Below are 18,884 nucleotides of genomic sequence, written 5' to 3' on the forward strand. Positions count from 1 at the left end.
TAGCTCAGTCCCAACTTTCTTCACCACTGCTTACTCAGCAAAAGTCCTGATGAGATTTGGCTTCTTGGGTGAACTAGCTCTGTGTTTGAGGATCCTATCCTCCAATCTGTCATGTCAGCTCACATTTGGCTAATAAAGTTCAGCTGGTTTCTCCTAGGGCCATAAAATATCCCTTGTCTATAGTAGGCTTGTTCCTTTGCATGCCTATGCCTCCAGGCTCAGTTAATGCTCTCAGGGATACAAGTAGCCACCAATCTCTTTGTGCCTAGGTGCACCTAGGAAGGGTCATCTTCCTCTTGAACTTGGTTCATTTAATTTCTTTGTGACACAGTTCTCCAATGAGTTTTTAAAAATACAAGTTTTTAAATTATGTGTTTTTCCCCCTCATTGTTACACAGAGAGCAATGGTCTCCCGAAATCTTCTAGAGCCATCATTCTTCTCTTATTGAAAGGTTATGCTCCCACCCCTCCTTACTACCATCTTCAAACTCAAATGTTATCTTTTCTGAAAAATTCGCTCACCTTCCTCTAGGCAGCTGGTGGCTTCTTTTTACTGTCATTGCCTGTTTACTCATCTGTGTTCTCCACTCGTCTGTGAATTCCTTTCACTCACCTGTGTTCTCCACTAGCCTGTGCAAATATAATGACATATACTGTAGCTGTGGACAGATGGTGGGAAGGAAGGTAGGCAGAAATCAGTAGGGCAAAATATGTGTTTATGAAAGGAAAAGATGTATGTTGGCTTTTAAATATGTCTGCATCCAAGACCACACTGTACCTAATCCATATACTAATTGATAAATTAGTGCTTCAAGAGCTAAAACTATTTTCTCTGAACAAACTGAGAATTACCAGTAAGCCAAGAATTATATATATGTTCAAATAAAACTTAATGATGGAAAACTTTGCTGATTCCAAATGAAATGTATATCCTTAAAAGAAGTACCTAGTAATACTGGCCAATAGGGAGGAGGCCCTAGTATACTATCATATTTTACAAGAGAACTGCTCAGCTCTCTAACTTTAGCACATTCTATAAACACCAGAATTAAACTGCAGTCTGTAATATGCTCCCTGTTATATTTTTACATGACCCTATGTTATGCCATTTATAAAGGCAGCTATTTATATTCCTAATGTAAAGAGGTATGATTGCTTGACTATATCAGAGTTTTCTTAAACTATTTAATGAATAAAGTTCCATTCTCAACATGAAAAAAAATCTTTCAACACCTGCACAATCACACATAGCAGGGATTTACAAAGACCATGATGCATTACTCTAATAACAGAGTAGGGAAAGGATATACCCTGATCACAGTACTTTAAATATACTACTTTTGATATCTGAGAAATTCCTAAGGCAGAAGTACTAGGAGGTGTTAAAAGAATTTGTCCAGGAGGGTAAATCAATTTAGAAAGCTTAATGCTGATTATCTAGGGTAAAGAGGATAGAAGTGATGACAGAAAAAAGATATGGCCAAAACAAATAATTTAGTCAGAGTTCTTGGTAAAAGAATTTAAAAGCTAGAAGTTTATTTTTACATTTCTTGTTAATTTTAAAAATGTCTTAGAACTGAACAGAAGGATAATTTAAAATGACATTCTATTAAACACATAAATCATTTTAAATGATTAAATTAATCCATAAAACAAATACCTACATCTGGAAAAACCAGAACTGGAATCTCTAGTAAAACTATTCTTAAACATTTTAAAACATGTTTTAAAGGGGTAATGAATTTTCCAATGCCTAAGAAAGATTTTGTCCTAAGTTGTCCCTGCACCTACAGTTAGGCTATCTACAGGTGTCATCATCCTATCAGATGATATGAGGAGTAACTGCTAAGCAAGCATATTCACACCACAGCAGAAATTAATCTACAAGAACCCTAAATGCACAGGTATTAATTAGGATGGTTGTACTGTAGTTTTATCTTACATAGAAAACATTTAAATGACAGGTGGTGAAATGTGAGTCTGTGATTCAATCACTCAAAAACTATCAGCACTAAGGCAATACAAATGTAAAAGACTTTTGAAAGTGCTTGTGGATTTTTATATGTCTACATAGAGCAATAAGAAACTAAGAGTTTGACTTTTTGTTGTTTTCCTAGGCAACCAGCTGTAATTGGGGAAAAAAAGTGAGTTATGAAAGGCGGTGACTGGTTTCGCAAATGTTGACCTTCTGAGTGGGTAGTTTCTTAAGATAAAAGGAATATGCTAAAGAAAATAAGGTTCATTTACTGACTGTAGAAATTTCTTAATATGCTTATGTGGTCTCACTAAAGTAGAGAAGACTCACATCAGCAAGAAAAAAAAATCAATAAGCGAATGGGCAAAGATCAGAAGGATTCCATATTTAAGGATTGTTATTTCATAGTTCCCATGGAGATGAATACAGAAAAGCATGAGAAGTATGAGTGATGCAGAGCCACTGGCCCTCCAGATTAGACTGGCTACTACCAAGATAAAAATAAATACAATTAAGTTTTATAAGGTGACTAAATTACTTCAAAGTACTCCATAGGCTAGCCACTCAAATATCTCCTAATGGTTTCTTAATCTCAACTCCCAAGAACTGGGGTCAGAGCATTTCTGAATAGGGACAATATTAAAAAATACCTTCTCTTTGTCTTTATCTTCAGTACATAAAAAAGAAAAAGAATCACAATCTATTACTTTTAATTAAAACATGTACAATATAATACATCAAATTAAATCACTATTAGACTTGAGCTCATTTTTTTTTTTTTTGTGGTACGTGGGCCTCTCACTGTTGTGGCCTCTCCCGCTGCGGAGCACAGGCTCTGGACGCGCAGGCCCAGCAGCCATGGCTCACGGGCCCAGCCGCTCCACGGCATGTGGGATCTTCCAGGACCGGGGCACGAACCCGTGTCCCCTGCATCGGCAGACGGACTCTCAACCACTGCGCCACCAGGGAAGCCCCTTGAGCTCGTTTTTATTAACTGAATAAATGAGAAAAAACTGTATTTTCTTAAGAGTTCCTATTAATTTTTTTTTTTTTCCGGTACGCGGGCCTCTCACTGTTGTGGCCTCTCCCGCTGCGGAGCACAGGCTCCGGACGCGCAGGCTCAGCGGCCATGGCTCACGGGCCCAGCCGTTCCGCGGCATGTGGGATCTTCCCGGACCGGGGCACGAACCCATGTCCCCTGCATCGGCAGGCGGACTCTCAACCACTGTGCCACTAAGGAAGCCCTATTAACTCTTTATGTAGATGCAAAAATAATTCTTAATGGGCAAAAGTAATCAGTAACTAATTTGAGGATTTATAAACTAAGAGAAAGGATGAGAAAATTTGGTATCAGTATTAAGATACAAGAAAATAAATTTCAATGAAGACAGAGAAGTCATTTGAAAAAAAAATAAATCCAATAATTTAACATGAAAACTGGAAGAAACCACAGGAAAAAATATAGGCTTTGACAGGGAGATCAGTTCAGTGCTTTGTGACCACCTAGAGGGGTGGGATAGGGAGGGTGGGAGGGAGACGCAAGAGGGGATATGGGGATATAAGTATATGTATAGCTGATTCACTTTGTTATACAGTAGAAACTAACACAACAGTGTAAAGCAATTATACTCCAATAAAGATGTTTAAAAATATATATATATAGTGCTTTCATAAATTACAATGAGGAACCCAAAAATTTAAAATGAACTTACAACAAAATTGGAAGGACAAATAACAAAAACAAACCCCCAACAACAACAGAAGTCCCTTTTCAGATCTAATAACTCTTTTGCACATGACTCTAAACAGGGCATATCTTTAATATTCTCTCAAATTTATACATCCCATTACCAGAACTTAGTAGCATGAAAAAGATTAAAGGAAATATGTGAAACTCAAGCCTGAAGAGATTTTTTCTTTAGAAGTAAATAAGTAGTAGAGGAACTTAAAAATATGTCAATTAAAACGTACTAAAATTACATAAGTGTATAAAACACTAGAGAACTAAATTACAGGACCTCCCTGGCAGTTCCATGGTTAAGACTCTGCGCTTCCAATGCAGGGGGCATAGGTTCAATCCATGGTTGGGGAACTAAGATCCCACAGGCCGTGTGGTGTGCGTGGCCAAAAAAATTAACAAATAAATAAAAATTTTTAAAAAGTTAAAAAAATGTAAAAAAAAGAACTAAATTACAAATAGAATATTATATTTATATACGGTGTAATTTATAATATATTTATTTGCTTCAAATAATATAGAAAGGAAGGAAGTGGCTGAGAGTATTAGATGAAACATTAGCAATGAGTTGATAACTACTGAAACTGAGTGATGGGTACTCCATTCCAGGGGTCCTCAACTCCCAGGCTGTGGACCGCTACCAGTCCACGGCCTATGAGGAACCAGGCCGCACAGCAGGAAGTGAGTGGCGGGCGAGCGAGCGAAGTGTCATCTGCCGCTCCCCATCGCTCACGTTCACCCCCACCCCCACCCCCATCTGTAAAAAAACTGTCTTCCACAAAACCCTGGTGCCAAAAACGTTGGGGACCACTACTCTATTCTATCTACTTGTACATATGTTTGAAGTTTTCCATAAACAGGTATATTTTAAATTAATTATTTAATCATAATATCTTGATAGGATGGTTTATTAACATGATTACTAAATCAATAATGTTTTAGGCATTTAAAGAAAATATTATCCTTCATATAAAAAGAAGACACTAGTGATCCAGCAACAGTAAAACAACTGCTCTTACGAGTTTTACAGAATAACTAATCCATATTGTTGCTCAAAGTCTTTCACACAGTTCCTCTTGAGGACAATTCTAAGTATTTAAAAGATTAGCAGGTAAAGTAAGGCTGAACGTTCACTTGGAAGTTAACCAGGCTTTATCAGAAACAAACCCAAAGCAATACATTTGAATTTAAGGAGTAAACAATTTTTTTAAAACAAACAATTAAAACAGAAAAGGCAAAGAATGCTACAAAGCTTCTCTCTTACCTTGACCAAGATGTGATGGTTTTTGAGAAATTATGTGGCCACTGCCATCTAAAACATACTGGGTGCTAAAATTATCAGCAGCTGTCCTTGTTGTAATTAAAACCTGGAATAAGAAAAACTCGAATAAAATTATGATTTTAGTTATTGCAGTGGGCTTATTATAAAATTAGACTTAAAATAATAATTACATATTTCCTTGATTGATATAAGTTCTACTTAATAAGGTCTTACAACCATTTCTATTGAAATATTCCTTAGAGTTACACTAATAAGCAATAGGCTAGCTTACATTTTCTATGTTGCAAATTACCAATTTTTATTTCAAATATTTTACTTTAATTAAAACACACACAAATCAGTATACTTGAAATGGCTATTTGTATTGTATGTATTAAATGACTTACATCTGTAAAATCAAATCAATTGCATTAGGGAAGCTTGCTTTTTAACAGACAATTCCCATAAATTTGTTGGCAAAGTGAAAAATCCTTTTGTAAAGTGATCATTCCCTCCTTCCTTTATATTCTGATAAAACTGCGCTTCTCTATTTCAAGTTAATGATTCAAAAGAATAAAAATAAATAAATTATACATATATGTATATTTATGGGCAGTTTTTTCTTAAACCCAAGCTTTGAACTCATTGTTTTAAATGTAAAATTTTTATTAATTAAAAAAACTAGCATTAAAACATGTAAGAAAGGATTCCATTCAGCATGAAAATATTTCCTAAGATGTTACAGTCATAGAAATATAAATTTTAAGAATGTCTGAACCCTTCTGAGCCATCCTCACCCTCAGCTTTCTATTTACCTACTTGGTGAGATTACCAGAAGTGTACATGCTATAACAGTAGTAAAACATTCCATTATCAGAAAATACCATAGGTAGGGAGTGGGAATGCTGGCAAAAAAAAAAAAGCAGGGTGGATTCAGAAAAGGGTAGCCTCCTCACATTTCTAGTGAGTAATGTTGATCCAAAACTGGGAGCTATCTTTCTCAGCCATCCGTGAACTCAGCAGAGCTATCTTAAAATAAATCTATATAATTTAGAAAAAAGCCACAAATATACAGCTCCACTGTTGGAACTCATCCAGGTCCAGTTGGGTCTACATTTGATGGTTCTGTCACCAAGTCCTAACCATGCCCTGATTTCTGGTAGGCCAGATGGCTCTGTGGAACATGTCAGTACCATGAAGGGAAAACCAGAGTCACCACAAAAAAAATCTGGTTTCTCTAGCTTACAGTCCTAGTAGAGTCTATTAGGTTCTGTCTAAGGGTGACGTCCATAAAATCCTTATTAGAGGCTCATTGCTGCAGGCTGCTATTTCTGTCAAAACTGTTCCCTCAAAGAGTTGTACCTGAAACAAAGTTGTGAGCCTCTGTATACTCTTAAGTGATTATTCTACTTCTTCTAAAAATATATTCCATGGTTCAAAAGTTGTATTTTAGAAGTTTTCCTGATAACCAATCTCAATCTTCCCACCTACATCCCAACTCTATTGTGTCCAACAGTGATTTCCTCTAGTAAAGTTTATTTAAAACAAAGAAGACAGAAATTGCTAGAGATTTTCTTTCTTGTTTCTAATTTACTCTATGATTGTCCCTTTAAAAACAATTCTACATTTAACCAACCACTTCTCCAAAATGCCAAGGTCAACTGAATTCTATTTCTATTCTCCAAAGAGCTAGCCACCTGACCTAAAGCTGGTGTCACTGAGCAAAGGCAACCCTGAAACTCTGAGTTCTAGTACTAACCCTGCCAGTGGCTTGCTAGATGGTCCTGAATAAATGATTACACTATCATTTTAAGAGGATGGTGATGATAAGATGAAGATGATGCTAATACTTTATAAGGTTACATGGGTTTTTGTGTTAACTACTTAAGAGCATTTTACAGATATTAACGTGTTCGTCCTTTAAACACATTAGTGAATAATAAATATACTCCAGCCAAGATGAATAAACTGAAGTGCTAAAAAACAAAAAACAAAATAGGACCTTAGTGGTCATAATGTAACATTTATGTTATGGTAAAAAAAAAAAAAGAGAACACAATATTGTTTTCCAATAGAATGTTTAGGGTACTATGAAATTTATTTAGATAAGAAATCCTTTGCAATTCACTTCAAAAGACAGTGAAGGATAACACGCCTAAGCACGTTTCACAAAGTCATGAAACACAGTGTGTTCCTCAAAGGAAAGAATTGTATTTCAAGAGTTCATTTCATCATATGATCCTGTGTCCTGGGCAGAAAACTTTTTTTTGGACGAGGCACAGGTTCAGAATGTGTTAGCTGTGAAGCAGCTAACACACTTGAATCTGTAGCAACTCCACCATCAGGAGCATCTCCAATATTACAAATTATTACTGGTGCTTCCTGCTAGAGACATTGAGGAATTGTGGCAGTGAATGAATCTAGTGGTGTCAAGAAAATAAATAAATAAATTTATTTTTAAATAATTTTAAAATGAGAGATTTATTTTAAAAGAAGCTTTAGAAGTTCTTAGAAGTTATATTAGTTATCAGTTATTACAAACTGACTGTCTGGTCCAGTTACTGAGTTTCAAGAAATTATAGTACTATTACAAAGTTAAAATTACATAAAAGCATTTAAGTTTTAGATAAGCAAAATTTTTCTCAATGTTTTAGAAAGTAAATTGAAAAGCTTAGGATGTATCCTAGCAATTCATGAGAAAAAAATATCCTCTCTTCACAAAAATTCATTGAAGATAATCAAATTAAAGTTTTGTGGGGTTTTTTGTTTTGTTTTTGCTGACTTTTGGACAAATACTTTGGCACAAAAACACAAATCTGAAAACTAAGGTAAATGGTCCTCATGATTCAGCTAAAATATGGACTGTGCATGGATCACTGAAATGTCTTTTTCTTTCTCTGTGTGAGTATGCCTACCTGCCTGTGCATAACTGCATACTATGATTTCAGAGCCTTCCTCCAGATAGTCTACTGAGGGAGACTAGCAACAGGGAGATCTTGGCCCTGGTTTTTCTCCTTTCAGCAGAGTTTTATTATTTGTGAGAAGGCTGCATTTATTTAGGAAGCAGGATATACCAAGTGTTTCAAAGATCCTGTGCCTATTCTAATTAAAGCCCTACCACAATGGCTCTAAAGGACACAGGAGGTATCCTACACTGTGGAACAGGAAGCAGGAAACAGCAGAATGAAGCTAGAGGCTTCCCTCTACTACTCTTTTACAGCTATGTGGAACCACAAATAAGGGCACCCCAACTCCCATCTTCGCTATGTGGAACCACAAATAAGGGCACCCCAGCTCCCATCTTCAAAACAGAATGACTTAGCTTCTCATTCTGCCCCCCTTAAGCCATGGAGGTTTAATGTAACATAAAACAAAAACAAATCTATACATCCCTTATCATCTCATCACAAAATGTATAATGAACTTGATAGATCAAAATAACACACAGCACATTATAACCACTTTAAAAAATTTGAATGAATGAATCAATAAACATGAGTTTTATGCAAGAGGATGGCTGGCAACTCTTCTAATTCTTCCCAGGGAAAAACAAGAGAAAAAAGTGAACTTAAGCTACAGAATAAAGACCACTGGTGAGAATGAGAAGGAATTTACCTAGGAATGGCGGTTAAATTTTAGAAGGATTTCCTGAAAATGTTGAGGAGTCTGCATAAACTTTGAAAGTTAAGGTGAAATACTGCTTACCAACAAGAGAATGAGCAAGCCTGATGACGCCATCACCTTACATGATACAGACGCATGCTACGTTTCACATTCAAGTCCAGAATAAACATAACTTTCATCTTCATGGTACATGACCATATTCTAGATACTTTAATACATATGATTTCATTTAACTCTCAAATCATTATCTGCACTTTATAGATTAAAAAAAAATTGGCTCTCGGAAAAGTCAACCTGTTTTATGCCTTTGGCCAGCTCTCTTATTTAAACTCTTGGAAATGATAATTAGGCTTCTGAATCTTCATCCCGCGTGTGTTCTAATTTGAAGAAAACAAAACAAATCAAAACTGTTCTGTATTCCTCTGAAAACTGAGATGTAATTTAGCCTCTATTTAAAATCTATTTCAAAAAACTTACGAGTTTCTCATACATTTCCTTGGAGAAAAAAAGATCATTTTTAACATAATGTGTACAAAATATCAGCCTAAAAGGAAATAAAATCTTTTATTGTGTGTTTTATTATGTAACAGGAAGAATATATACAAAGAGTCTTCTTAAAAAATTTTATGAACAGGTCAAAACAGGATTTTCACTATCTCTAGCTCATCCTAGTCAGTATGCTTAGTAATTAGTATCAGGAATTTAACACTGAAGACAGACAAATATCCCAAAATTATTGCTCCACAAACAAAATAAATTTCAAGAGAAGTTATGCTTGATGATACGATTTTTTAAAAACCGTATCAATTTGTTTCAGTCACTGACACTTTCATCACAGATTATGGAAGCAGTTAATTCCAGTTTTAAATACCAATAGATCACTCTGTAGATATAATTTTTTTTTTTTTTTTTACTCTTTTGGACTGTTTAAGATTGGAAGTCATTTTACAGTTGACAAATTAGGAGAACTGCCCATTCTTTTAAAATGTATAAATAAAAAAACAGAATTAGATGTATTTTAAATTTCTTCAGCCAATTTTGCTGAAAGTCTACTTAATTTCTTCTTTTTATAACTAAAATTATTAACATCTTTAAAATAATCTAACAAAAAATAATTTCAACAGTTTTGGGTGATGGCTGTTTAACAGTGTGACAAAACTATATCCCAATTGCATATTATCAATCTACCGAGTCTGAGATGATTTACATCTGTATGACTTTAAAATTATCTACATCAGTTAGTTTGGCAGATAAAATGACCAAATCACTAATTTTTATTATGTAACTGCAATCTCTATCCAAAGATTTTCAAAGTAAGTTGGAGCCTTTAAAATAAACATGCAACTTCTATACCTGAAACTTCAATTCTTTTTGAATGGTAAAGAATATTGTTTAAAAAGTGAATTTTTTCCCCAAAAAAGCACTCATTAATTTGCCTTGCTGAATAACAATTTTTAATTTTTAAATGTAATTGACCTTAACAACCAGGTATTACTTTCTGTGTTTCTGAAATACTATTCAGAACCCTCCCATATAATTTTCAACTTGACTACCCCTTGATAACCACTCTATTGAGCACTGTGGGACTGAGTATATTTATTATTTTAATATGAGGTATTTTTAAACTTATAAATACCTTTATAACCATGCTAGTAAGAAAGCAGCATGACCTACTGTGGAAAACTCATTACTGAGAGGCATGAAAATGTAAATGAATTTTTGGCTTTGCCATGGATACATTATGTGTCTCTAAACAGGTCACAATTTTCATATACCATTTACTTCACTGTGCACAGTTCCTCTAAAGTAAACTACTTAGCACAGAACCCTGCATACAGTAGATACTGAAATATTAGCCGACTTATTATTTAGACTGTGTTTTGAAGTTGGGGTGAGAAAACCTGGCATTTGGCTTCACAAGACCTTGTTTTCCTTATCAGTAATATAAGGAGACTAAACCATAAAAGACTGAGATGGAGACCAGCACTGGGGAGTGCTCCAGAGATGATCACTTGTGGGGGCAGGGCAGGAAGAGAAGTGAGGCTGTGCCATAGTTACAAGGCCTTGGCAGACCCCAGGGGGGCACTCTGGAGCAGAAACAGCATGGCAGAGCTGCTTCTGAATTGGAATAAGGCCTTTACAACCCCGCATCAACTAGTCATTGGATGCAGGTTGACCTGTATGAGGTGGGTAAGGGTCCACTACTAATACAAGAGTCCCCTGTATAAGAAACAATCAAACCTAAATCATCAAAAAATCTGTGACAAAATAGTACTTACTGTAAGATTCCATTCAGATCAAGTACAGGTATGACTAATCTATGTTGATAGGGATCAGAATAGCCATTACCTTTGAGGTGTACTAAATGGGAGGGGACATGACAGAAAACTTCAGGGATGCTGATAATGGTCTAAATCTTGATCTGAAGTATACATACATAAATACTCACACACACACACACACACACACACACTTATCTATGCGTGATTTTCCCAAAGACTTACAAGAAAAGAGAGTCCACAAAATACTGGAATATTTTCTAAGACAAACACTTGACATTGCAATATGTAAACTGAACATAATTTTTTAAAGCTTATAGTTTTCTATTATTGTGATACTTTGACAATTTTTTTATTCCTTTTGTGATTTTGATGAACAAAATTATTTTAAATATTTATACTTAAGGCACTCAAATGCTTCAAAAATAAAACAAGGCAAAATGATAAACCTGGATATCAGGTGGGCTTAAGTAACCAAATAAAAAAACAAGATAGAGAGTATCACAGGATAAGGACTTGCAAAACTGCCATCTAAAATCAGAACTACAGTGACAATTTGGAGAAATCATGGCTGAGGTACAATGCATTTTAAAAGACTAAGTATAGTACTGCCACCTAGCAGACAAAGTTGATAATGACCAACTTCAGTTCTGAAAGGTTATCATATATAATCTTAGAGGAAATACAGAAACGCTGGACAATATATTATTCAACAATACTTGCCAACATAAGGCTTAACAACTAGAACTATCTGCCAAATTTGGACGACAGCTAAAAAAGCGAATACTTTTATTCTCAAACAAATTATATGATTTCTAAAATAGCCACTGAGAACTCCAACAATAGTACTAGCACTGGGAGCTTCAAAGCTTCCTTGGTACAAATCCCACCCATTTTAAAAACAGACTCTTTGTACAAGATTCTAGGGCTATAGGTTCCCATACACAGTCTCTGGGGATAAAAATGGGCAACGGCCTGTTGTACTCTCTAGCTGCTCTCCCCTAAAATTTATCTGGAGACTCAGTGAACTCTAAATAAAGCAAGAGCTGAGAAAGATAGAGAAAGCACACGGTGTGCTGGAATTTGGGTAGAGATTTTAGGCAGAATGCACTTAACGAATGACAAGGTCTTTCCTTCTTTAGTGATGTCTGAACATCTGGATTCTAACAAGCAAGGGCCCTTAGTCCTCTGTGCCAGAACAGCAAAACCTCCCACTTTAACCTCTACCTCTTCCCCAACCCACACTTTTTCTTTCTTACATATAGGCATCAGCTTACAGAGTCCCGAAGTCAAAGAGTAAGTGAATACCTAGCTGGGACCCTTTCCACAGAAAACAGAAAATCTACACTTTGCCAGCATTCTAAAGGCAGAAGGGCCAAGGGAAAACCAAAATAAGCCTGAAGAATATATCATTGCTGGGGAGACTAGGCTACTAAATAGATAAAGAAATAGCAACAATATCTCATGTCCTTGCCACTTTTCTGGGAAAATAAGTATAAAGTCCTATCATTTTACTGTACCTGTGCACGCTCACCCAAACAAGGTCTGCCAGCCTAAGCACAAAAGAAAGGAAACACAGCCACTGGGCAAACTTAGGTAGATAAAGAGACCCTCACAATTACCATGTCACTCACTGGCACACAGATACTATCACACTATAAAACAGAGCCTAACACACACAGAATAACAGTACAGCACAAAGAAACTAGTGATCAAACATAACTGAGATACATACATGGAAATTAAGAGATCAAGGTTCTAGATGGGCTTTGCCACAAACTAGTTATGTAACTTAGGGCAGAGGCAGTGACGTATAATTGGTACTATGCAATGGAGTGGGTCAGGCACTGAACTTAAGGGTTCATAGAAATTGAAAACATCTAGCAGTCAGGAGAGCAAAGTTCTAGCTAGGGTTTAGCTCAAGTCAGTGCACATCTCTAGAGCACAATCTAGTTATCTGTATCGACTAGAGTAGTATTTCCAGAGTGCATTCCACAGCACAACAGAATAACAGTGATATGTGTCTCAATAAAAGAGTTTCATAGTCAAGTAAGAGCAGGAAATGTCTGTACTATAAACCACCAACCTCAGAGATTCACAATGCACTTTAGTACAGTAAAGGCTCTGAGAAGTGCTTATAGTTAAGATACCTGTTTAATTTTAATGTTTTTCCAAGTCAGTGGATCACTAAACCATTTTTTCCTCTTATAAATGTTACCACTGAAAAACACTCTTTGCCATTCCTCAAAAAATTAAACAGAATTATAGTAGTCCCCCTTTATCTGCAGGAGACATGTTTCAAGACCCCCAATGGATGCCTGAAACTGCAGATAGTATCAAACCCTATATATACTATGTTTTTTTCCTATGTATACATACCTAAGACAAAGTTTAATTTACAAATTAGGCACAGTAAGAGAATACCTGAATTGCTGGCATCACTGCTCTTGCACTTTGGGGCCATTATTAAGTAAAATAAAGGTTCCTTTGAACACAAGCACTATGATACCTTGACAGATCTGATAACCAGATGGCTAGAAAGTGACTAACAGGCTGGTAGTGTATAAATCGTGGATATGCAAGACAAAGGGATGATACACGTCCCAGGCAGGACAGAGCAGAACTGCACAAAATTTCATCATGCTACTTAGAATGGTGCACAATGTAAAATTTATGAGTTATTTGTGGAATTTTTCCACTTAATATTTTCCGACAGTGGTTGACTGTGGTAACTGAAACCATGGAAAGCAAAACCATGGATGAGGGGGGACTACTGGACCATATGATCCAGCGATTCCACTTCTGGGTATATACCCAAAAAAGTGAAAGCAAGGACTCAAACAGACATCTGTACACCAATATTCATAGCAGCATTATTCACAAGAGCCAAATAGTGGAAACAACCCAAATGTCCACTGACAGATGAATGGATACAACAAAGTATCATTCAGCCTTAAGAAGAATGAAATTCTAATACATGTTACAACATGTATGAATCTTAAAAACATTACGCTGAAATAGGCCAGACACAAAATGACAAATAGTGTATGATTTCAATTATAAGACATACCTAGAACAGTTAAATTCATAGAGACAGAAAGTAGAATACTTACCAGTTACCAGTGGATGGGGGAAAGGAGAATAGAGGTTTATTGTTTAATGGGCATAGTTTCAGTTTGGGATGATGAAAAAGTTCCAAAGATGGATGGTGGTGATGCCTACACAACAATGTCAATGTATTTAAAACCACTGAATTGTACACTTAAAAATGACTAAAATAGTAAATTTTATGTATATTTTACACAATAAAATGTATATTTTACGCAATAAAAAAAAACTGCCAAATTCTGGGTGAGTTGTCTCTTAATTCTAATATTGTGTTATTATGAAACCACTAAAATAGTCAATACAAATTACCTCACCTCAGCTACACAACAAATGGACCCCAAGGCTTCTCCACGAAAACCGTAAGTTGTCAAATTTTCAAGATCTTCATGACCACTTATTTTTGAGGTATAGTACTTCATTGCCATCACAGGTGCATCATTAGCCTTGATACCCTCACCATTGTCTCGCACCTCAATCTTATCAAATCCATAGTTCTCCTATGAAAGTTAAACAGTACTTTTAGTATATAAGGACATTAAACTACTATCACATTTACAAACAGAATGTAACACAAGTGAAATGGTTTTGTCATTTATCTATCTTTTATGGAAACTTAACATTAAAAAAGTAAGAGTTTAAATTCTTAACTCTACCAATTCCTAGCTATGGTACTATGGGCAAGTCCCTTGTTTTCCTTGGACTCAGATTCAACTGTAAAATAAGGAGATCAGTATGATCTTCAAGGTTCCCTAGAATTGTTTCAGTATGATAGGTATTTATGTTTAAATTTATGTTTAAACTTGCCCAGAAATACTCTTCTAAGTTATATACACCTTTGTATATATAATCTCTCAAATAAAACAGAATACCATCACCATCAAAAACACCAGCTGGGGGCTTCCCTGGTGGCGCAGTGGTTGAGAGTCCGCCTGCTGATGCGGGGGACACGGGTTCGTGCCCCGGTCTAGGAGGATCCCACATGCCGCAGAGCGGCTGGGCCTGTGAGCCATGGCTGCTGAGCCTGCGCGTCCGGAGCCTGTGCTCCGCAACGGGAGAGACCACAGCAGTGACAGGCCCGTGTACCACAGAAAAAAAACAAAAAACCCCCCCCAAAAAACACACAAAAAAACACCAGCTGGTTCTACCCACCAAGAGTCTAGCAATCATCATTATTCAATCTGATTTTTAATACTTTGTCCCTGAACTACTTATTGCTTTCATAAATAAATAAAAATCTGCTACATTATAGCTTTCTAATTTTCTTTCTGCAAATAGTCACCTAACAGACTGATGAGAAAATATAGCTAACTGGCAATCTCAGAGAGTTTTTAATTTGAAAATGGAGGGAAAAAAACAAATCATAGCTTAATATTGGTAATTTAATCCTAAAAATATGCATACATAACAAATACAAAGCCTAAATTCCTAGAGTGATCACACTTTCTATGAATACCATATTCTAAATTTGGTAGCAAGCTTCTATCATAAGCTTTACTTCACAAAGTTTATGTGGATGGCCTTAAATGCATGTTATAAAGGGGAAAAAAATCTTCCTACAATTATAATGACTCTGCTATTTAAAAATAATACTTTTTAATAACCTAGAATTATATAATACTGTGTCATTACTTTTTAGATAAATTAGAAATAAAAGGTGTTGGGGGGAGACACCTAAGATCTAGTTTCTTATCTCTCCCTCGATCTAAAAATTATCTTTCTGGGAATAGGTTGTCTGCTTCATTTTATAGAAAAATAATTAACTATAGAAATGCAAATCTTTCAATATAAATAAGAACTCCAGGCACCTGAGTAAAATAACACAAAGATCTGTTTAAATGTTTAAAATAATATCTACATGTTTAATTTACTAATTACAAAAACATTCCTAGTCAGAACAGTTATTACTGTATGAAACTATAATAAAACAGATCTTATTATGTAAAGCAACAGACTTGTTTATTCTAAAATTCTACAAAGTAGGAACTGGCAAATGTCAAAAGACTTAAATATGCAGCAGGATAAAAATGTGTACTTTAATTTACTTTTTAAAGAGGACTTCTGTTGGCTCTGTAAAATGATTTCTAAAAACTATGTTTTTCTTCTAAGAATTTTGAGAACAAGACATATGTTTGCCTGCCTAAGATTCTTAAGTTAAATTTGTCAGATATAATTATATAATCCTATTTAAGTATTATCAACTGTATTCTAATCAGACTGAACTGACAACATAAAATGTCTAAGAAAAAGAAAATGTCTTTCTTTTGGTTTAATTTAATTTTTTCATGTTTATAAAGCTTTTACTATATTATTTAAAACCAAAGTAGCGGTTTGATACACTATAGAACAGCGGTTCTCAGCATCAACCAGAAACTTGTTAGAAACACAAAGTTGGGGCCCTACCTAGAATCTGAAATTCTGTGGCCCAATAACTGTTTTAACAGACTCCCTAAAATTACTGATGCACCCAAATGTTATGAAAACCACTAGCATAGAGGAAAGATCCTGAATGAGTTTTAGAGTCATAAAGACCTGGAATGCAATCTCAGCTCCAGTACTTACTACTTACATGACTTTGGGAAAGTTCTCAGAACCTCAATTATTTATAAATGAGTATAGCAGTAGCTAATTCATAGAGTTTTTACAAGGAGCAAATGGGTAACATATATATAATATATGCATATGTATATGAAAAGGGAAGGTCTCTTTCCTACAAAGATATTCATATCAGTAGTCTTTCTAATGCCATAATACCAGAAATAATATGAATATCTGATAATTAGGAGATTACAAAAAATGTATTCTTGCATTCACTCTAATTTATTTACCATTTATGTACCAGATACTGGACAGGTATAGAGGACACAAAAAAATATAGACCTTACCTCCATGAGCTAGTAACTTATAACAGGGCAGGTAGACCTGAAGACTAATTGTAATAAATCATAATAAGAGTCATAAGTCATTATTAACTCATGATTTAATATGTAGCACTTAAATTTAAAAATGTGAAAACTATGAAGCAACAAGGGACACAGTTCTGAAATAAGATTAGGTAGAAAAAACAAAATGCAAATGAGAATATATAAAACAAGTAAACACAAATAACCAAGGATAGGTATTAGAAAATACGGACAAACTAAATTCATGTTTTATGTGATAGAGTCCTTTAGAATAAGCTTTCCTTTATAATTTCCTTTAATGTTACTGTAACAGTGATCTAAATTAAAACTTATTTTTGGGCTTCCCTGGTGGCACAGTGGTTGAGAGTCCGCCTGCCGATGCAGGGGACGCGGGTTCGTGCCCCGGTCCGGGAAGATCCCACATGCCGCGGAGTGGCTGGGCCCGTGAGCCATGGCCGCTGAGCCTGCGCGTCCGGAGCCTGTGCTCCACAACGGGAGAGGCCACAACAGCGAGAGGCCCGCGTACCGCAAAAAAAAACAACTTATTTTTAAGAATTTACTCTTAAACAAGACAAAGGGCTCAATGTCCTAAGAATAATTTACTGTTATATAAAGAAAAGAAAGGTAATAATTGTAAGGAGAAAACATCTGTCCAACCCTCTTCTGCTTTAAAGGTACTGGGCAGCATCTCAGGGACACTCACCAGTTTAACGTCTATGCTCGTGGCGCCAGCATCCAAGGAGTTTTCAATGAGCTCTTTTACGACACTGACCACTGAAGTGATGATCTGAGAACTTGAAAGGAGGCGAACTGTTGCTGCTGGCAGCTGTTTCATTCTAGCTGTTAGCAGAGGAGCTAGAAAATAAAATATAAGTTGTAAAGATAAAAATCGTTAAGCATTCCTAACAGAACTGATAGCAACAACAGCAGCAATAATAGCAACGCACATTTATTGAGCCTCACTGTATGTCAGGATCTACTGTTAAGCACATACAGTATTAAATCATTTATTTCTTACGAATACCCTTTAAAATAGATGCCATTATCATCTCCATATTATAAGCCTAAAGCACAGAGAAATTTGTTGGTAAATCACACTACGTTACTAATCGAAGAATGATAAGAACAATTGTGCAATAAGTGTAATGTATGATGTGTCTGGCTAGGAATCACCAGATGGTGCTGTCAACTGTTAGGCAGATAATGTCAGTTGTGTGCCTTAATGGCAGTTGCACTTGAACATCATTAGTCATCTACACATTTTGATGAATTACAATATCTCTTTCAATTATTGAGCTCTTTTAGAGTTAGGAAATCTAGACTCTAGAATTACTCTTAATCTAAACTAGTCATACCCAGACATATCATATCAGATTACTATCCTATGCACTACTGGGTCTAAAACATCTTTCTAATCATGTGGCTCCCCAAAGCCAAATTATGATAAAGCTCAAACCATATGCTGGCATTCAAGGTCCTTTACACGCCGATCCAACTTGTACATCCAAAATCTCTCTGCCAGTAATTGTTTTAGCCATGAAACTCTTTGTCTGAAACCTTTTCAAACAAAGAAACAAAAAAATTTCATATAGAAATCACGTATGTAAAATTTGCAGGGAGTGGGGTTTGCAACTACTTTAATGCCTAACTCAGAAAAGATTTTAGGCAAATAAAAAATACTAGCTTGACAACATGCAATTCCTCTAGAGTTATGATTTTTTTTTTTTTTTTTTTTGCTGTACGCGGGCCTCTCACTGTTGTGGCCTCTCCCATTGCGGAGCACAGGCTACGGATGTGCAAGCCCAGCCGCTCTGCGGCATGTGGGATCTTCCCGGACCGGGGCACGAACCCGTGTCCCCTGCATTGGAAGGCGGACTCTCAACCACTGCGCCACCAGGGAAGCCCTAGAGTCATGATTTTATTTGACAATAAAATGGTGGGGGGGAGGGGGAGGAGCCCTAGATACTTCCTTAATTTACCATGACTAGTTACATGCTCA

General features: G+C 35.9%; 1 protein-coding gene across 6 annotated transcripts in view; it reads right to left on the bottom strand.

Annotated features, from left to right (window-relative positions):
• PMS1 (PMS1 homolog 1, mismatch repair system component) overlaps positions 1-17,729 on the bottom strand; it is a gene marked incomplete at its 5' end in the record, with an annotated part of 90,539 nt that extends 72,810 nt beyond the window's left edge. For 3 of the 6 annotated variants that reach the window (XM_079710561.1, XM_079710557.1, XM_079710559.1), the window contains 3 exons: positions 4,978-5,080; positions 14,300-14,482; positions 17,589-17,720. In XM_079710561.1, coding sequence (XP_079566687.1) covers positions 4,978-5,080; positions 14,300-14,482; positions 17,589-17,720 — 418 coding nt within the window. Of the gene's footprint in view, positions 1-4,977; positions 5,096-14,299; positions 14,483-17,588 lie in introns of all 6 variants that reach the window. The other 3 variants (XM_079710562.1, XM_079710560.1, XM_079710558.1) reach the window with 3 other exon arrangements.
• Positions 17,730-18,884: the final 1,155 nt, after the last annotated feature.

Source organism: Hyperoodon ampullatus, assembly GCF_949752795.1.
Source record: "Hyperoodon ampullatus genome assembly, chromosome: 8".
NCBI lineage: Eukaryota > Metazoa > Chordata > Mammalia > Artiodactyla > Ziphiidae > Hyperoodon > Hyperoodon ampullatus.